General features: G+C 41.2%; 1 protein-coding gene across 7 annotated transcripts in view; it reads right to left on the reverse strand.

Annotated features, from left to right (window-relative positions):
• DUSP22 (dual specificity phosphatase 22) overlaps positions 1-22,358 on the reverse strand; it is a 69,460-nt gene that overhangs the window by 22,816 nt on the left and 24,286 nt on the right. For all 7 annotated transcript variants that reach the window (XM_007531357.3, XM_016191806.2, XM_060189164.1 and 4 more), the window contains one exon: positions 20,731-20,813. In XM_007531357.3, coding sequence (XP_007531419.1) covers positions 20,731-20,813 — 83 coding nt within the window. The remainder of the gene's footprint in view (positions 1-20,730; positions 20,814-22,358) is intronic.

Genomic DNA, 22,358 nt, shown 5'->3' on the forward strand with positions numbered 1-22,358 from the left:
ATGGGGGAGACAGAGAAAGATATGCAGCACTGCTTCACTGCTTGCAAAGCTTTCTGAAGGAAGTGGGGTCCAGGGGCTTGAATCCAGATCCTTGAGCATGCTAACATGTGTACTCAACCAGGTGTGTCACACTGGGCCCCTAAATGTATCATTTTAATCATTTCAAGTTTAGTGCCATTAAGGGCTTCTACATGCTATTTATCACCACTATTTATCTCCAGGACTCTTTATTCTTCCCAAATGAAAACTTTCAGTCCTTAAATCCTAACTCCTCCACTCCCAAACAGACATTAACCACTCACCATTGTCAACCATCATTCTATTTACTCTCTCCATGGATTTGACTACTTCTTCACTTCTATAAAACCCCTTCTTCACTGTGTCCCACTCCAGAGAAAGCATATGGAAATTCCCACTGGGTTTACTGTGTGGAAACCAAACCTGGTATTTAGCACATGTATTTTGATAATTTCTTTCTCAATTTAAGAATTTTCACACTCCCAATGGTATTTTAAAGAGGAAAAGTAGAATACAAAATTATATCCATAGAAAGCTGACATTTGGAATAACTTCTCTATATCTGTAAACTAAGAACCAGAAGTCAGCATAAAAACCAAAAACTAGGGAGTTGGGCAGTAGCGCACCAGGTTAAGCGCACGTGGTGCAAAGCGCAAGGATTGTCGTAAGGATCCCAGTTTGAGCCCCCAGCTCCCCACCTTCAGGGAAGTCGATTCACAGGTGGTGAAGCAGGTCTGAAGGTGCCTTTCTCTCCCCTTCTCTGTCTTCCCCTTCTGTCTCCATTTCTCTCTGTCCTATCCAATAATCATGACATCAATGACAATAACAATAACTACAACAATAAAACAAGGGCAACAAAAGGGAATAAATAAGTATTTAAAAATTATATTAAAAAATTTAAAGAAAAACCAAGACTAGATAAGACCCAGGGGGAGAAATTCTTGGCCATTTCTTTTGTCAGTGGTTTGGAGCATAACAAATACTTCAAAGAAATCATTTAATATGGTAAAGAACTGAACATTTAGCTAGTGGAGTGTATATACATGATTAATTTTAATGACACATACCTGAACATTAAAAATTTTCATAATGCAATATTCAATTTTTTTAAAAAAAATGTTTATCACTATAGAAAATAGAGTCTTTTGGTTGTGCTACAGAATTCACATTTTAGGTGTAGGTACTAAATTGAAGATGTATTTTCTTCAGCTACCATTTTGCCAGTGATTCTTCCTATACTGGCTAAATTTAGGACCCACTACTAGAAAAAATAACTTCCAAGAACTCTACAGTATGCATTGGGGTGGGGAGGGTGGGAAAGCTGGAGTGGAGAAACAAGATTTGGCCCTTCATTTGATTTTGTGAGAAAAAATGCAAATGAGAAACCTCTGACACCTGTTGGCTTCTTTCAGGTTAGTCAAAAGATGACAGACATTTGACTTGTTAGATCAACAGATGAGGGCCCCAATGCTTATTTTTGCACAAACTATTTCAATGATCAATGATGGGTTAAAGCAGGAACAAGAAGCATGTCAGATTTCCTTACACCAACATGGGTGGATTATGGAAAGCATCAATGGAGCTTCACCAAAATCTCTTTTCTGTGATTTCAGTTCTGTCTTAGATAAAGGCTACTGGTTTCAGCAATCTCTCTAAACCGAGTTATTCAACAGAGTTATTTTCTGCATTTGAATGTAACTGGCCATATCTGGAAAATCACCTTGAATGAAAGCTGATGATTGGAAGTCATCAAGAGATGTTGGCAGTAGCTATTTCAGAAACATTCTATAAGGTTTTCACTTGAGAAAGAGAGTGATAAATTTTTATCTGATCATGTGACTTGTCCATGACGCATCAGATAACCTTCTCTCCTTCAGCTCATCAAACTCCAGGTACCCTGGGCTGCCTAATGAGTCTCCCCGAGTACCCTGTACTTTCCAACCCTCTCCCCTCAGATTCGTGTGGATTTTTCTCTGGAATACTCTCATTCTTTGAGATTCCTCACAGTAACACTTCCTTGGTCAGCCATTCCCATAGATAAGCAGCCATTTTTTATACAGTCCCTCCCCAAACCTCAGCTTTCCACGTACTGCCACTCTACACATCTCCACAACAGTGCTCGCACATGACTGCGAGGGCCCAGGCACTGAGGAATATAATGGTTTGCAAAGGTCAGTTTCTTCCAGTAGACCTCAAGTTCCTCCAACATCTCCATCCTATCTTAGTCATCTTTCTTTCACTATCTGACACTGGTCTCTTTGAAAATAACAAATGGTTGCTGAGTGAAAGAAGGAATGCACAGGAAGGGAGATTTACTTGTAGAATTGAAACATATGGCCACCGAACCAGTGTCTCTTGGGAGTACTGTCTCCAGAGCTCCTGCACTTGGCTCTAAAGTCCTGATCTGGTATAGGCAGACCACACACAAACATTTATAATGGGCTAGGTCTCCATTTTTGGTTTCTTACACATTCTAAATGGTCTCAGGATTGGTCTTGCTATCAGTGGAAAATGGTAACAGAGAAAGAGACAAAACACCTGAAAAAAGTTAGGATGGCACTACACTGGGAATTAAATGTCATTATGCTTCATGGGAAGCCAGGTTCACCAGGTTAAGCTCACATTTTACCAGGCTCAAGGATCTAGGTGTGAGTCCCTGCTTCCCACCTGCAGAGAACATGTTTCATGAGAGGTGAAGCAGGTCTGCAGGTGTGTATCTTTCTTTCCCCTTTTCTACCTCCTGCTCCTCTCTCAATTTTTCTCTGTCCTAATAAAAATTTGAGGGAAAAGAAAAGGAAAAAAATGACTGGTGGGAGAGGTAGATTTGTGGTGTAGGTGAGCTCCAGAGATAACCCTGGTGGAGAAAAAAAAAAACAAAAAAACTTTAGACCCAATCAGGGTCCTGAACAATGCTGATCCTGGCACTGAGATCTACCCCAGAAACACTCCCTGACATCTTCTCATAAAGACCAGAATAGAAACACAAGCTGAGCTTAGGAGGGTACAGAAAGGCCTGTTCAACTAGGTATTGTCCACAGTTTTCTCTTTGCTGCTGAGGACAATAGTGCTCTGCCACACAAACCTCTAAGTAGCAAATCCCCAAATATGGACTGTCTTGTGTTCTACAGAAAAAAATGTGCCTAAGCCCTTGTCTAGACAATGACCTTTCACAAGGTATTCTGACGACTTGGAGTTCCTTCTGCATGTCATGTGTTTCTTCTACAATGTGATATCTAATACAGAACAGTACATTCTTGGACATGGAACCAACTCAGTCACTGGTTGTGTTCAGGGCCACAGATGTAATTCAGTGATGGAGAGCACACTTGGCATGTATGAAGCCCTGGGTTTCATCCTGAATGCAAAAAAAAAAAAAAAAAAATTAGTTGTTTTCAGTTTTTCTTATTACACAAGAGAGGAACAAAGGGGAGTCCTTCTGATACAGAATTTTTTAAGCAAGGAGAGTAGGATGCAACAGATGAATCACCTGAATGATTATGTAAATAGACCACAGCATTAAGCAATGCAGGGGACCTGGTGTAATGACCAACAATGTAAAACATTAATTCCCCAATAAAGAAATTTAAAAAAAAGGCACGAACCAGCAGGTTGGGTGGTGGCCCACCCAGTTAAGCAAGTACTATGCCCAAGGACCCAAGTTAAGCCCCCACTCTCCACCTGCATCAGGGACACTTCATAATGGTGAAACAGGCCTGCAGGTGTTTATCTTTCTCTCTCCCTCTATATCTCCCCCTTATCAATTTCTCTCTGTCCTGTCAAATAAAATTTTTAAATGGGGGTGGGGGGATAAGGCTGCCAGGAGGTAGAATCCTAGAGGCAGAAAAGAAAGGCATGAACCACTAAGACAGAAGTTAAGGAGACAGGGTAACTGACAAGCAGCAAAAGAAGTTAAGGAAAGTCCTTTACAGCTGTCCATTCATAGGGAAGGAGGAACTTCATCACAGTGAGGGCCTTTATGAGTCCTCACTGGACTATACTTCAGGACCATGGAGTAGAGTTCAGAAGGCAGCTCAGATCTGGTCAGTTCAGTGCTCAAATTTATGCCTAGCTTCAGAGTGTATTATGAAGATCATCTGTTAGATTAAATTTAAGCAGGGCCTCACCACAGCAGATCTTTTCCCACCTTTCACATATCTGTTAATATTGATAAAGTTAGTCACTAGACTGTCTCTACCTTTGGGTCGGTGGGTATCATCCCACCTCAAAGGCCCCCACTTTTTCACTAGTAGGGGCCATTGCAATGCCAATACACATAACATTTCTATCTCTCAGGATCAATACATCAGTCCCTGTCGCAGTGGCCTGACTCCCTGGCAGCAAACACACTGTCTGATAGACCTGGGTGTAGATACTGCAGCAGGTGAGTGCTGAGAATCGGTGGAGAGGGCTGTGTTCACTCTTCACTTTGCCCACTATGACCAGAACAAGTTCACCTCCCTGAGCTATCCTCACTTTCAGCTAAGGGCACAATTTTCTTTCTTTTTACATATAATTTATTTTTTTGTGTAAGATAGATATAGATAGATAGATATCAGAGTACTGATCAGGGTTATGGTGGTACTGGGAATTAAACCTGGGAGCTTAGAGCCTCAGGTATGAAAGCTATTTGCATAACTATTATGCTATCTCCCCAGTCGTATATCCCTTCTTAATTTCTTTTATTATCTTTATTTATTTACTGGATAGAGTCAGCCAGAAATCGAGAGGGAAGGAGATGACAGAGAGGGAGAGAGATAGAGAGACACCTGCAGCCCTGCTTCACCATTTGTGAAGCTTCCTGCTTGCAGGTGGGGACAGGGGGTTCAAACTCAGGTCTGTGTGCACCGTAACATATGCCACCACCTGGCCCCTCTACTTCCCTTCTTTTTAAAATATTTATTTTATATTTATTTTTCCCTTTTTGTCTCCCTTGTTTTTTACTATTGTTGTAGCTATTATTGTCGTTGTCATCATTGTTAGGTAGGACAAAGAGAAATGAAGAGAGGAGAGGAAGACAGAGATGGGGAGAGAAAGACACCTGCAGACCTGCTTCACTGCCTGTGAAGCAAATCCCCTGCAGGTGGGGAGCTGGGGGCTCAAACTGGGATCCTTAGGCTGGTCCTTGCACTTTGCGCCTCCTGTGCTTAACACAATGCACTACCTCCCAACTCCTGCCTACTTCCCTTCTTAAATATAGCTCTACTCAGGGAGGAGCCTAACACTGCCTGGAACATTATCTGTGGCATCTTTTGCAAATTTTTGATCACATGATCCCTTAAGATCCCTCACTTATGACAGAAGGATGAATTCTGACTTTACAGGGCATGTCATTGACTCTGGAGATTGGCACCTGTCTTCAGGATTGGACTCCAACAGTGACATTTCAGATTTTTTTTTCTCCAAACACCATTTGTCTGTCCCCCTAGCCTAAGGTCACAGCTACTAAGTGAGATCAGGTTCTAGAAGGGGCTTGTTTTCAGAATGACACTAATACTGACCCAGAGCAGGGCACTGCCTGTATAGCTGGGAAGGACATAGGCTTAAGCCACAAAGAGGTGTCAAGTGGGGTAAGTCAGGGTGCCATGCAAGAAGCTTGGGGCCCTACGCAGCAGGAAGTGACATGGCTGGAAGTCTACAGATCAGGAAAGCAGACAACAGAAGTTCTTCCATTGCTTCTGCATGTATGGGGGACTCTAAAGCAGTTGAGTGTGGATTATCAGAGGTTGCACTAACCCTGTATTTGGGGGGGTGCAGTGAAAAAGAGCAGGTGTGAAGGGTCTTGTGACAAGGATGAGGGAAATATTCTTGCTCAGACCTAAAAACTGACAGGTCAGTGTTCCAGGGTCTTCCCCCCAAAGGCAGCACCTCAACAACTCCATCCCCTAGACTACCATTCGAAGCAATCTGATGAGCTATTTTTATTTGGACAGCTGCATCCTTTTACACTGGGCACAGAAGGAAGTCCCAGGCCGGCTTGGTTAGAGCCTGTGTGTGGACTCATAAGGAAAGGGTGAGTACCAGCCACAAAGGATGCCTAAGGTCTCTCACTGGGGTCAGCAGGATCTCAAGATCCATTCAACCATGAAGCCCCTGCAAAAGCAAGAGTAATAGCAGAAGAAAACACGGTGAGCTTCAGTTTTAAGAAAGAAATACTTGGAAACACCTTTTTTTTACTTTGTTAGCTACGTGATTATTTTTTCTCTTCAGGGAATAAATACTGAACATACCAACATGTAGTCTAAATGAACAACAATTCAAAATAGGTTTATCATGACCACAGAAGGTGAGCTCAGATCTACAGGGATGTAGAGGTCACACAGGCTCTTAAGCTGAATATGGGCCCCAGATCAGATCAAATCGATGGAGTTTACAGCCAACAATATTTATACACCTTTCTCATATTTGGGAGGTACTCTCTTCCCTGATCCATCTTTCTGGTTCTTTTTCCAGCCATGACATCTGGGGAGACCCAGATAATAACTTGGGTCCACCTGCAGATCAGATGTCAGGCTCAGGAAAACAAACAAACAAAACTAGTATAGTCATAGACCCTTTAGAATATAACTAAAATAGGCCTATTAACTATCTACAAAATGGAGTGCCCCCCCCCCCCAAATCTTCATATGAACTATTCCAGCCTTTAGTTTCATGATTAGTCAACAATTTGTTTGGCTCTATACTTTAACTCTTTTTTCAGCCACTGAGTTCCAGATGCTACCATGATGCCAACTGGACTTCCCTGGCCAGACGACCCCACCAGTGTGTCCTGGAGCCCCGCTTCCCCAGAACCCTGCCCCATTAGAGAAAGAGAGAGACAGACTGGGAGTATGGATCGACCTGCCAACACCCATCTTCAGTGAGGAAGCAATTACAGAAGCCAGACCTTCCACCTTCTGCACCCATAATGACCCTGGGTCCATGCTCCCAGAGGGATAAAGAATAGGAAAGCTATCGGGGGAGGGGAGGGGATGTAGAGTTCTGATGGTGGGAATTGTGTGGAGTTGTACCCCTCTTATCCTTATGGTTTTTGTCACTGTTTCGTGTTTATAAATAAAAATAAAAATAAAAATAAAAAAATAGGTTTACACCTCTTCTTCAACTGTCACTTCTCACTATAACTACAGGGCAAATCTTGCTACCAGCTAACTTCATAGTTCTTTTTTTTTTAAAGATTTTATTTATTTATTAATGAGAAACATAGGAAGAGAGAGAAAGAGCCAGACATCACTCTGGTACATGTGCTACCGGGGATTGAACTCAGGACCTCATGCTTGAGAGTCCGATGCTTTATCCACTGCGCCACCTCCCAGACCACACTTCATAGTTCTCAGAAAGTCTAAAGACAGCATGGCTACTCTACTTGTCCTTTGCAGACATTTGAATAATAGAAGGATAGCCCTTTAGGCTTTCCCCTGTGTCCCACTGGGAGTGGCGGATTCATACTACTGGCACTGAGCTCTAGCAATAACCCTAGTGGCAAAATTAATTAATTAACTGAAGATCAAGACACTGGCACACTCTGGGAAAATTTCTAACCTGGAAACAAATATCCCAGATTCTCATCAAGCTCCTTTGAACCACTGGCATCATGGGCAAGTCCTTTAATTAGGTGGGTGATGGCTATGGCTCTCTCCAAAGGAATCTTATGGATTACTTCCCACTAGTAGGGGGGTGGGAGGCAGATCTGGGAAGATAACAAACATGTATAACTTAACCCTCAAAAAGAGAAGGCTCTCTCTCAGATTGTTGACATATCTACCAACAATGCTGTGAGGAGCTCTAACTTGGTGAGCCTGACCTTTCACCAGGCATTTCATTCATCTTTTCACTAGACAAGAGAACAAGCGCTAAAGAATCACCTGCTCTATAATGAAGGGTACTGAAACTTAACCTCTATGGTAGTTGTAGTGATGAACAGAAAGGAGAGAGAAATAATTTCTCAATTTAAAGCTGGGGTTTGATACCAGTACCCAAATGTCTAGCACAATCTGCTCATCTAGCCTGACTGAGGTAAGGACACTAGCGAGGTGTCACTGCTTCATTCTCAAGGTCTTGCTGGATCACTTCCTTTGCAGGTGTGGTGGGTAGAAATATCCACCTGCAGTGGTTACCCGGCAATGAATTATTAGGAGCACCTGAAAATGACAAATTTGCTTAAAGCAATCTTTAGCAGGCCAGGCTGTATTTAAATCATTTTTAAAAACAACAACAGCACCCACAGAACCATTTAACCCTGGCTTGGGTCTCAACTGACCAACCAGCCATCCACTTTTGACTTCATATTCAAATAAGCATCTAACTACTGACTCAAGCTCTTTCTTGTGTAACCTCAAATTCCTGGGCTGCAGTTCTCTGGCAACACCACCAACACAACTATTACCACCCTCACAGCTATCAATGCCATCAGTACCACAGTTGTCCTTGCAGGTGATGGCCACTTGTGTCGATAGAAACAAAACTGTATTTTCCCACTGAGGGCACTGCTATTTCTTCCAAATGAATCTGCTCTGCCCTTGAAAACTCCTTAGCAAAAGCAAATTCCCTATTAAAGCTTTCTAGATTTGTTCCTATGCAACTTACTCTTCACTTTTCTATTGTTCAACTAACAAAGAGCTTTCTTTGTTGATGACCAGGAAACTGTAAAACCATAGGATAACTCTACCAGGGCTCCTTCACTCCAACCCCTTTGTGCCCTGGGGTTTTCCTGCTGTGATCCACAAAGACTGTACTAAGAGGAGTTGAAACTGGTTAGAGCCTACCATGTAGTACAGCCTTAGAAATAATCAAGATGTAAAAGATGAGCTCACACCTTTACATTTTAGAAAATTCTATTTCCCTGTTTTCTAGTTTAAACCCTCATTACTTTTGGCCAAGGCAACTGTAAGAGCTTCCCAACTATCTCGGTGATCTCTCAACATCTCTGTGTGTGTGTGTGTGTGTGTGTGTGTGTGTGTGTGTGTGTGTGGTGTGTGGTGTGTGGTGTGTGGTGTGTGTGTCCATTCCATTCCAGAATCCGCATCCTGCAAAAGAAATCTGATTGTGTTGTCTGACTTTGTTCACAAATCTTTGCTGAGTTTCTGCCTTACAGATAATACTCAGACATCGCAGCTTGACAAATCAAAGCCTTTCCCTCACTTCTGAGCCTGCTTTTCCAGCCCCATCATTTTGAAGACATGTCTTGCTAAGATGATCACATGTCACTGAACACGCATGATCTGTATCTTTGACCTGTTCTTCCTTGCCTGGAATCCATCCCATTTCCCATGGCCTCTTCTCACCATCTCTACAGAGCAAATCTTATCACCCCTTAGGATAGACCTCAAAGTATCAGCTCTTTGGTACAGCCTGACTGACCTGGCAGGATTAGTCATTTTTGTCTGGGTAATCCAGGTGCCCTCATCTCTGTTGTATACAACTCCCACCCTCCTCTCCATTGTGTACAACTCAACACCCTTACTCCCAGAGGGATAGAGAATGGGAAAGCTATCAGGGGAGGGGATGGGTTATGGAGACTGAGTGGTGGGAATTGTGTGGAGTTGTACCCCTCCTACCCTATGGTTTTGTTAATTTATCCTTTCTTAAATAAAAAATAAATTAAAAAAAAAACAAGGATATCCATGTCATCTCATGTTAATCCACTCATCACTATACTTGTCTTTGTACTAATCCTCAGTCTCTGTTATGAGGGAGAAACTCAATAACTTCATTCACCTAACCTGAAGGAATTCACTACCAATTTAATCAAAAGGAGAACTGAAGATGGCACCACCCTCGCCCAACCATTCTGACCACCTTCTCCTCCTTCTCAGCAGACCTTCTCATGTCTCCTATGGTATCAGGGCTTATTTCCCCCTTCCTAACCAGACCCGGAAGGGCTGCTCCTACCAGGATACCAGGACACACCCCTCCCATTCTCTCTTCCCACCAAATCTTACTAGCCCTGCAAGGCTGCCTGAACTACCCACTTGACAAACTCATCTTAAAACCCAAAAACCCAACAGTTGCTACACGATATGTTTAGTACTTGGTGGCAGTGAAATTAGGAGAAGAGGGATAAGAAAGAAAAGGTTCAAGAAACTGGAACTCAGAGGAAAATCCTTCAGTTTAGCAAAACTCTTCAGTTATATAGATAGGCTGGTTAGTAAGTATGGAGGCTAAAGAGAGGGTCTACAGGAGAAATTGATCTATAGAAGGGAGAACTAGGAAGGCAGGCAAAGGGAGGGTTAATGTTGACAGAGACATTAAAAAAAAAAAAAATCATATCCTCCCTCACACACAAACTGATGAAGTACTAGAAGGTTTCAAGTCCATTCATGCTGGAATTCTGATTTTAGAAGTCCATTTGCAAGTGACTTTGCCACAGAAGGGTCAGAGCCAGATGGAGCTGCCTTCTTGCCTTCTTAAACACTTGACTACCCACAAGGAAATTAGATACAGCTCAACTCAAAAAAGCAATTACTAGACAGTTTTCGGTACCTACCATAATCATTTCTATTTGAGTCATTTCTATTTAAGTCTGGGGTTGGCGTCAAACAAATTTACCTCCACATATGAAAACTTCTACAAACCTTTGGTAGAACAGGTACCACTGATACTTGGGGTGGCATCAAAGTTACTTTCCTAGAAAGGTGAAAACAACTGAGGTTCATTAGAAACAATTTTCAATCTGACAGCCTTGCCAGTGATGATTTGTTTTCAGAAGTTCTGAACCCTCACTAGCAATTTAATAGGCTGAGATTGGTTTTTCTGTTTTGTTTTGCTTGTTTGCCTTTGGCATGCCAGTAAAACAACTGAAATTATACATGTCAAATAGGAGAAACAGTAGCCAATGCAAACAGAAAGTTTTGCCCAATGCATCAAACTTCACTTTCAAGGAATCTCTGAATTTTAAAAGAAAAAGGGCAGAAGTTTATTGCAATGGCACAGTCAAGGAGGAGAACATAACTGACGTGGAAAACAAACATCTATTCAGTTGAAAGGTGTGTTGGGATAGCTTCTCCCTTCGAAGATTCAGATTGACTGAAATCAAGATTTGAATGAGGTTCTTCTGTAACATCCACTGATCATGGATGACAAAGTCGGATCTCATACAGTCACGTGTGAATCCAGAAAACATTTTCAGAAGACAACTTATTCTAGCCAAGTCAAAAGATTCCAAAGCAAATTACCTGTCATTACTACAACCTCCATGCCTGTGTACTTATCTTCCCTGCTTCTCTTCATTTAGAGAGGCATTATGAAGCTACTCCCACTGCACAATAATAATAATAATAACTATAACAATAACTAGAAGAATAGTTCACTTGGATTGTGTGCTGCATGCACGCACCCAGATTCAAACCTAGCCTTCACCACATTGAAAGAAGCTTCAGTGTTGTGGTGTCTGTTTCTATCCACCTGATGATGATGAGGCAAATAAAAATGAAACATCCATCCCACCTTCTTCTCTCACATTCCTTCTTCTTACTTTTCTGAAGAGTCTTGAGGGGTTCTTACATATCCTTATCTGTGCATTTACATGTCTGTATATGTAACAGAGAAATGACATGTTTTCACATAAATGGGATATTATGGATAGTACTGTACAACTTGCTTCTTTTGCTTAACAATATTTTCTTCTCTGCATATGCAAACATCCCTCTTCTAATCTACTTATGTCTTCTTAATTGCTGCAGAGTATTTCTTAATATGGAAACAGCATGACTCAGAGTTAGTACTGTGCAGAATAATCGGACTGCTGCCATTCTGTTGGCAATAGAGACATAGTTGCAGTGAGCATCCTTGCCCATACTTCTGCATGTATGAGATGAGATACGGGGCTTTCAGCAGTTGTCTTCCTTCTGATGAGGGGAAATGTGGCATGAAAGCCATGGACAGGATGGGTGTCTGAGGCCTAAGAACTGAGAAATAACTTGCTCAACAAATGCAGAGTTGGTGGGGACACTCTGTAGGTCTGCTGTGTGGCTTCCAGAGAAGACAGAGCTAACAAGGATTCCCCTCATGAACAGAATACGGGGCCCTGCTGACTCCCTACTGCCTTGAATATTCGCTCAACTTCCCATGATCTGACCATAATATCCTTGAAATCTAACACAGTATCTCGACTGTCTCTATTCTCTCCTCAGGCGTATTGCAATGGCTGTGGCAAATCTTGTAATGTGTCTCAGGTGTGTGTTCCTTCATCCAGGACTTAACACACCAGAGGACCCTGAAAACTAAAAGATCCTTTAAAAAAAACATCAACATAGAAGTAACAGAAAAAAAAATCAACCTAGAAGTAAGGCTTCTTGGTGGTAATAACGTAGCAAGAGATCATTCTGAACTAGAGGCCACACCGATCTATTAGAGGACACTGACATTTGCCAATGCTGAGTGACAAGTGAGGAGCCACATAAGGAAACCCTGTCTATATGGTGGCATTGCATTAAGCAGCAGCCCTGGATACAGGGATTGCTCAAAATTAAGAAATTGTTTGTGATAAGCTCTCTCTTCACACCTCTCAAAGAGCCATAAATGATCAAAGATATGATTTCCAACACTGGAACCTGATGTGGTGCATGTATCAGTCCCCAGTCCAGCTCAGGAAACTGAACACAGGCATGAAGAATAATTAAGACCAAGGGGACAGGTGGTGGTGCACCTGGTTAAGTGCAGACACTGCAGTGAGTAAGACTGCAGGTTCAAGTCCCTGGTCCCCACCTGCAGGGGGAAAGCTTCACAAGCAGTGGAGCAGGGCTACAGGTATCTCTCTCTCTCTCTCTCTCTCTCTCCCTTCCTCTCCCCCCTCAGTTCCTGCCTCTATGAAACAAATAATAAATAAAAAACATTTAAAAAGGTAAAAAAAAATTTAAGTCTTCAAAAAGAGGTAAAGTAACTAGTGGACAAACCACACAAGATATCACAGAGTGTATATGCAATTCAACCCAACAAAGAGTAAAAACTACAATTATTCTAGACACAAAAAGGGAAGAAGCTCTGAGGTTGGTGGCCACTGGGAGTGTCCTTCTCAGAAAAAGGACAGCTGGGAGCCAAGATTTTTGGGTGGGGAGGACTTGGCAGAGAAAGGTTGAAGAAAGAAGCAGAGGTTTTATTGATTTACTTATTTATTTGTTTTTAATTTTAAGTCCCATCTAATACTTTGGTTCTTCCTTGTGTTGCACTTGGGAAGCCAACAAAATTTTAGAAGGAGAGAAAGGGGCCAGATTACCAGATGAATATGCAGAGTCAAGAGTGGTTCCTAAGACTTCAACCTCTCAGTCTTACCATGTAAGCAGACTAGCCAGCTCCCCTTGGTGAGAGTTTCCTTGCAGACAGTCATAATCCTCAAAGACACATAAATGATCATGGCATGATTTACAATTTGGGGATGGAGTTGGAAAATTCATGTGGGTCTCAGTCAATCACCAAATACCAGCAGGAAGGCCCCCTGTGTGCCAGATCCAACTAAGAGAGCTCTATGAAGATTAAAGAAATTCCAATATGGGGAGTGGGGTGGTAGTGCAGCAGGTTAAATGCACGTGGCGCAAAGTACAAGGACCGGTGTAAGGATCCCGGTTCAAGCCCCCGGCTCTCCACCTCCAGGGGAGTCACTTCAGACAGTGAAGCAGGTCTGCAGGTGTCTATCTTTCTCTCCCCATCTCTGTCTTCCCCTCCTCTCTCCATTTATCTCTATCCTATCCAACAACAAGGACATCAATAACAACAATAATAACAACAACAGTAAAAAACAACAAGAGCAACAAAAGGGAAAATAGATATAAAGAAATCCCAATATGGCAAGTAGAGACCATAGAGCAATACATAGATAACAATAATTCTCGGGACTAGGGACAGTGGCCAACTACAAACCTATGAAACAAAATTAAAAGTTGAACCAGGACACCTCAAAAAAAAATGTCCTTAGTACTCAAGGAAATTTAAAACAGAACGTCTAGGAAGGACAGTGTATAAAAACATCTTACTCTTTCAAATAAAGCAGGAAAAAGTAACCCAAGTAGTTCAAACTATGAAAGTGACAGCTCAAAATGGAAAGAACATCCCAGTCAAAAAATTCACCTGGTATACATTTAATAAGTACTCTGGTGTGAATAGGTGCCTACAAAGTTCTTTTTAAAAATTTAACCCAACATTGTATGTCACTTAAGTATTAAAATTCTTTGTCACCAGCCCAGTGAAGGAATGAGAACCCTTTTTACAGTCCTTTTGTTAATAGTGAAAAAAAAAAAAGTTTTGTTTCCTGCAGGTGCTATGGTTAAAAACCCAGAATGAAAAATGAAACACACTCTGAAATTTTCACATTAGAAAGATAAGGTTCTGCTTCTTTTTTCAGGGGAAGGGAGAAACCTTTCGTAACTCAGTAAGACTTCCTCGGCACCTACAAACATTATGGGTTTTTGTCTTGAAACAGCACTGCCTTTGTGACAGGGGTTTTCACCACCTCTCAAATCAATAGGCACTGAAGACACAGATCACCAAAATAGAAACATTTTTTGAACAACTCCCCACTCAGCCCTTAGACATGGAAACAAATGAAGAGTGTGCCTCCCCAAATGTTAAAATTATAGCTCTATCTAGGCTCAATTCCTAGTTGAAACTTCATCTTCAGTCCAGTTCTGCCATGTACTGGTGAGAGGGATGAGTGAGTCATTAGACTTGCTTGTGCATTGAAGGAGTCAGGACAATGCCATCTGCTTCACAGCATTCTTGGAGGATTGAACATGACTGATATCACATTGTAGAATAAGAACCCTTATTCTAGCAGAAGAGGTCCTATCTCAGAATTCCCTGCTTGCCTCCTCTTGGTTGGAATGCTGCTAATCAAATTTTCGGAATCCCTAGAAGACCCCCAGAGGTCCTCCCAAACGCCTGACTACTGCATACACCTCAAGGTCTTGTTCACTGAGCTTCTACAGCAGCTGTTCCTACTTGATTCCTAGCTCGGAGAACCTAGCTCAGAGAACCTAGCTCAGAGAACTACAACTATTTAATATTTATAGAATAGCCATAGAATGTGCCATTAAAGTTTTAGCAGGACAGACATTGGGGTTGACTTGCTACTGTTCTCTGTCCAGCACTTTCTCCAGGCATGACATCGACTAGGAATTTAAGTGAATGAATCATTAAATTATTACAAATCATTTAAGTGAGTGGATCATTAAACCCTTGTGTCCAAAGGGAAGTATCTGGACCAAGGATGCAACAATATGAGGTGTTGCAGCAAGTAAAACAAAAATATCGCTAATTAAAATAAAGGAGCCACTCTGTACCGGTGATGATAGACAGACATGAGTACACTCATACACTGCCCATAGGCCACAATTGGTAGATTCTTTTCAAACCTGCTGTGACAACATCTCCTAAGTCTGCCAAAAAATTAGACACATTATTCAGGAGGGGCCGGGTGTTGGCATACCCACTTAAACACGCATATTACCATTTGCAAGGACCTGGGTTTGAGTCCCTACTCCCCACCTGTAAGAGGGACTCTTCACAATTGGTGAAGTAGGTCTGCAGGTGTCTATCTTTCTCTTCCCCTCTCTATTTTCCCCTCCCCTTTCAATTTCTCTCTTTCCTACTTAAATATAATTTTTTTAAAAATAAGTAAAAGAAAAAAATGGCCTCTGGGGTGGTGGATTCATACTACTGGCACTGAACTCTAGCAATAACCCTAGTGGCAAAATTAATTAATTAATTGAAGATCAAGACACTGGCACACTCTGGGAAAATTTCTAACCTGGAAACAAATATCCCAGATTCTCATCAAGCTCCTTAGAACCAATGGCATCATGGGCAAGTCCTTTAATTAGGTAGGTGATTTCTATGACCCTGTTTAGCTGGGAATTCTCTGTCAAAACAAGAACAGGAAGCACAGAAAGGAGCCAGAGCTCTTTAGAGTCTCAGATGTTAGTTTACGCTTCTTCTTCTTCTAGCGTTTGCCCTTCTTCCGTAGCCAGTCAACAGCATCAGGTTGAGCCTGATGTAAAGTTTCGAGACCTCCTTTGAATCTGGAGAGGTGGCAGTCGTTGACTATGTGGGTCATAGTCTGTCTGTAGCCGCAGGGGCAGTTCGGGTCGTCTCTGGCTCCCCAGCGATGGAACATAGCGGCGCACTGGCCATGGCCTGTTCGATAGCGATTGAGGAGGGCCCAATCATAACGTGCTAGGTCAAAGCCGGGTTGACGCTTGCAGGGGTTAGTTTACGATGACTCAAAAGAGTATAAAGATGCCCAAGTTTCTCATTTGGAGAGTTTTCCTTCTTTTGGATCTATTCTAAAGACATAGTTAATTCGGACCTTGGATCTCTATCCCTTGGCTAATCACCTGGCCCCATAGTTCAGAGAACAAAGTTAATCTTGTTTCACTAATGAAACACTGAAGATCCATGCAGTGGCTCCATGCAGTGACCAGAGGCAAGTTCTAGCCACTCCAACATCCTGAAAATAGCTCCCTTTGTTTGTTCTGTCTAGGGAGCTATTGAGAAGAGTATGAAGTCTTGCTAATGTTTTAATTGGGGAGATACTCCAGAAGTTACCCAGATAATGGTGAATCACATCTAGTCTAACTAAAATCAATCAACTCATAAGTTCCTCAAAATTCTTCCTTTAGAGGACCAGGCAGTGGTGTACCTGGTAGAGAACATACATTGCAATGCACAAGGACCTGGGCCAAGCCCCCCGGTCCCTACCCACAGAGGGGAAGCATCAAGAGTGGTGAAACAGTGCTGCCTATCTCTCTCTCTCTCCCTCATTTGTTCTCGCTCTCTTTCCCTCAGTCTTTCCTTCCCTTTCAATTTCTGTCTCTATCCAAAATAAGTAAATAATATTTTGAAAAAAAATATTTTTTTTCCTCCAAATGAAATCACTCAATGCACAATAATTTAGGATGTTTTGGGCACAGTCAGGAGACCTTTAAAGGTAGGTATACCATATTTATTTTCAGCTACTTATAAATAAAAACCATAACATTTCTAATATGTCTTCCGAATTTGTCTCCCACCCATTTTCTCCCCTTTGATAATCTTAGTTCTTCTGTCTGTGTCCACTGGTTTGTTTTTTATGCCATATTACTGATCCATTTTACACTCTGATATTACACACGTGAGTGAAATAAGTCAGTAAAAGTATTTTTCCTTCTAATTTTTTTGATTCATATAACCCCCCCCTGCAACTTCCATTCTTACTACAAAGAGCTGAACAGAATTTCATTATGTAAATGTAACTTATAATTTATCCCAGCATCTACTGGTGGACACATCAGTTGCTTCCATATCACAACTATGGAAATTAACACAATAAACACTGAGTGTACAATACTTTTGTGTTAAAACTTTTTATATTCTCTGAATAGATACCTGGAAGTAGGATTACTGAATCACAAGAAACTCTGGCTTTAGCTTACTGAGGAAGTTCTGCACCATTTTCTAAAATGGTTGCCTGGGTAGGGAAGATAGCATAATAGTTATGTAAGCAGCCTCATGCCTGAGGTTCCAAAGTCACAGGTTCAATCCCCCGCACCACTATAAACCAGAGTTGAGCAATGCTCTGGTGGTTAAAAAAAAATTTAATCTAAAATGGTTGCACAAATTTACATCCCCAAGGTGGCTACACTGTGTAGTCTTATCTTTGGTCAGGTGTTAGAGCAGTTTACAAATCAGCACCTCTAGAAAGAATATAACAGGCGCAAAAACTGTGTGCTCTCCCATTAATCTATAACTGGTTCTTACAATACCTTATGCTAAGGCAGCTTAAGATGGTAACAAGATCAGGTTTAGCATCACCTCCTGGAACTTTCGCCAACTTGTACAAACACCCCCCATGTACAGGCCCCCACCCATCAGATTCACCCTAGACTAAAGGTGGCAGCAGGCCCCTTCCCAGGCTCTCCCTTAATTTGAATGCTCATGACTATTCAGGAGAATATAGCACCATGAGCTGTAAGGAGGTAATATGCCGCAGAAGCATGTATACACACAGGCTGGGTCCCTGTTCATGAATATTTATGAATGCATGGCATCAAGGCAGACTTGGAAAACCCTTCTTCTGGCAACACAACTTTGAACCTCCTAGGGTGATAATGGTGTGCTAAGCTAAGTTCTTTTTTTTTTGCAAAGGATTACATCCCTACCTGACCTACTCACTAAGCCTCTGACATAGGATGTCTGTTTGAGAAACCACAATGAAGAACAAGATTGCCCTCTCTCACTTAGTCACCATTACAACAGCAGATCTAATGATTCTACAAGTTCTTGAATATTGAGGTTAATCACTCAGTCTTTTCAAATCCATGCAGATGCTTTTTGGAGATGGTCCAAAGAAGTAGCCATGGCATAGCACCCAATATGCATCTGCAGAACAGCAGGGTTCATAGGACACTCCTGTGTGCAAGGAGCAGGTCTTTAGTCCTCCCACCTTAGACAGCAGTGCTTCCCCACTGCCAGCACAGACTAATAAATCAGAAGCCAGTCAATAAACATGCATGGCTTTGAAGACATCAGAAAGTGAAGGTCTGCTCTCTCCTCTATTGCCCTTATCCTTCTGCCCTTTATCAGAAACCCTTACCAGGCTGGAGAGCAGCTCATTGCAATTATTTGACCCTGTGTACAAACTACAATACTTTCATCTACATCCCCAATAAGGATGGGGTCAACATAACAAGGAACTGCTTAGAGTAAACACCACTGATTCCCTATTGGGTTGGGTAAGATAATAGTTTCTGGGACTTGATTTGAAGTTGGAAACAGAAAGCATCAGGTAGAGGGCTAAACAGAGATGGGGGATTTCTGAGACTATGGTGAATGTCTTCTATTCCAATAGCTTTAGATAAGGTCTTTAGGTCAAATAACTTTAAAACCTCAGTTTTCTTCCACTTGGACAATTGAAAAGAATATTGTTTTGATCATCTAAGAATGTATGCATGAATTATAGGTGAAATTAAACAGATAGAAAATACATAGGATCAGCACTGTGCTGAGGTCTAAGCCTTCATAAGTCTGAAATCACAGGAACATACTTGTTATCAAGCTGTGCTAATAATAGAACCCAAAAGATGCAACAGGATGTCACCAAATAAAAGTCATTCCTGTGAAGAAAAGGCACAGAAGTTCTTTTTCTTCATTCAAAGCAGATTTCTTCCTCAGAGACTAAGAGAAATATGGAATAAAAAAAAAAAGAAAATATAGAATAGAATTGATGGAAGGAAACACAGTTTGCCCACAACTCTGAGGGTTTTACACAAGCAGTGGTTTCTTTCTAGAGGGTTATATCCCCACCTGCTCTTCTCTCTAATGGGTAAAGTGGGGAGAATGGATACAGGCCAGAGCTCTTTCATTTCTAACACTCAAAGACCCTGCATCTAGAAAGAAGTTCCAATGTAAATAGCCTTAAGAGTCATGTTCATACAGTTGCGAGTCCCATTAAATGAGGGTAAGGTAGAGGTAGCAAGGCAGGCCTCAAGAGTGAGGCTGGAAAGGACATCTATGTAATTTATTAAAATAAAGGAAACCTCAAGCCTCATCTTGTGATTTAAGAGGAAGTCAATCATGGCCAGTGTGCAGTTTAATTTATCATCTTGCCCATAGTGTAGCTATATTTTAAATTCAAACAACTGTTAATAGATACAAAATAGGACAGCTATTGTAAAGACATTGTTAGGCTTCTCCAAATGATGTGTTATTATTGTTGTTGTTTTCAATAAGTTCATATGCCACTTATCAATAGGAGAAAAAAAAAAGACTACAAGCTAAAACAACAAAAGGAAGTTTGAATTCGCAGATATGGAGAAGTGAATTTGTTCACCACCTCAAGCTCTTTAATACTATAACATTTAACTAAACTATTATTCCCTGTTCTCATTTGTTTTACACTAACTGAAATCTGTCAGTACTAACAGCTAATAGCTAGGGAAAATAAAGGCTAAATTTTAAATCAAAAACACCTGACCTACTCTTGTATAATATGTTTTAAATGAAAACAGGTTGAACAATTCACCCCTCCCTCTCCAATACCCCACCCTAAATAACAAAACACAACCACAAGGTTTTTTTTTTTTTTCTAAAAAGGGGGTTAACTTGGGCTCTTTCAAGGCTAACAAACAGAAATAGATCTTAGTCCTGGCCCAACAGCTCAAACCGCCCAACAGGGTAAAATTAAAGATGTTTTTGGAATTAGTGTACAGCCAGGCCACACCCTGTTTACTTGAAAACCTAAAGTAAACAACAGCATCTACCCTCATGATATCTGGAGCAGAGAAGTCCTGGAAAATGCCCAATTTATCTGGGAAGATAAAATGTCAGCTATTTTCCCCTAATCTTTTATTCTTAACTGTAAATAGACAATTAAGTTTATAATGGGGGGGGGGTGTCAGGAAATGAGCACCCGAATCCTGGATTGTAAAACCGGAGATAATTTTGAAAGGAATGAAAATGGGTTTTAGATGTCCTTAAAATCCAGGGGGAACTACAGCATCAGTTTGTTTTTGGGCAATTAGCCAAGAAAACAAATTAGCAATACAGCAGGAGTATAATCAGAAAAATAACACACCCTTCCATCAGACCTCTGAGAAGGCATAGACATAAATACAGACTGAGGACAAAGTTGACATGGCCAGGAATCACAAGAACAGCCTGGAGTCAGACAGAACATGGCACCTTTGAGTGATAAATCCCTATGCATTCCCTGAACAAACATGAAAACACATAAGCACGGCTCTCTCTTACCTCCAACATAGGCCTGGCACTATCGTGGACAGACAATATATGTGTCACCTTGTTCTTGCTCAATTGCTCTGCATCTCTGGCATCTGTTACAGAAGAAAGAGGATGGACATTTCAAGATTCTCTGCAAGTTAATTCCTCCTAAAGTTTAGCCAGATTAAACACACACACACACACAATGACTTGCATATTATGAGCTACTCATTTTGAGTAGCTAGATCTAGAATACTACAGATCCTGGGATTTAATTTTATGTCTGTTAATATATTTTTCAGATAGCTAAGTCTGTAGTTGACACATCCTGAGACAAAGTGAGCATCAAAAACTTGAAATGTAATAAATATTGTAATTACAAATGCTATCTATTTAAAGGAAAATAATCTGTGGATTTATTTTGTGATTGGTATAGTTGTAGATACTTTGGATTCTCTTGTGCATGAAACATAAAATAATACTAAAATGTTTAAATATATTTTAAATGGCCTCTTAGTGATTTATAATCTAAATTAAAATTGCATAAGAGATGCCCTTCCTATAGGAGATATAAAAATCTTTCAGAGGTTTCTAACCAGATATTAAAAACAGAGATGGGTCCAGAAACAGGTAAGACTGGATTTTATAATATCTACATTTACTAGGGAAAAGTAAAAAAACAACATTTTCTGCCCATAAGTTAAATTTCCTACAGATGAAACTACGTTAACTCTCTTTTCAGCCTCCAGTTTCCAGATGCTACCATGATGCCAACCCGACTTCCCTGGACAGATAACCCCACCAATGTGTCCTGGAACTCCAATTCCCCAGAACCCCGCCCCACTAGGGAAAGAGATCGACCTGCCATGCCCATGTTCATCGGGGAAGCAATTACAGAAGCCAGACCTTCCACCTTCTGCATCCCGTAATGACTTTGGGTCCATACTCCCAGAGGGACAAAGGAATAGGAAAGCTATCAAGGGAGGGAATGGGATACAGAGTTCTGGTGGTGGGAATCGCATGGAGTTATATCCCTCTTATCCTATGATTTTGTCAGTGCTTTCTTTTTATAAATAAAATAAAATAAAGATTAGGGAACCTTCCAATGGAGGGGATGGGATATGGCACTCTAGTGGTGGTGGTGGGAATTGTATGGCACTGTACCCCTCTTATCCTACAATCTTGTTGGTCATTATTAAATCATTAATTAAAAAAAAGTTGAAAAATAAGAAAATACAAAGCAGGACTTAGACTGTGTTGAGTGTATTGCACCAAAGTAAAAGACTGGGGGTAGGGGGGATGTTTCAGGTCCTGGAACATGATGGCAGAGGAAGACTTAGTGGGGACTGACTTGTTATATGGAAAACTGAGAAATGTTATGCATGTACAAACTACTGTATTTTACTGTTGACTGTAAACCATTAATCCCCAATAAAGAAAAAAAATTTCAAAACAAAAATCCTGTAAGACCAGCTGGCAAAGGATAGAAGTTTCATACTAAATCACAGAAGCAGAGCTTAGTCCTTTGCAGCTCAAACTAGAGTCCGCCAAGAAGCAAAAATGGTATCACCTAGGAGAATACTAAAAAGGCAGACTCCCAGGCCCATTCCATACCTACAGAATTCAACACTGCACTGGGTTAAAGGACTCCAGGAGGT

The sequence above is a fragment of the Erinaceus europaeus genome, chromosome 4 (assembly GCF_950295315.1).
Source record: "Erinaceus europaeus chromosome 4, mEriEur2.1, whole genome shotgun sequence".
NCBI lineage: Eukaryota > Metazoa > Chordata > Mammalia > Eulipotyphla > Erinaceidae > Erinaceus > Erinaceus europaeus.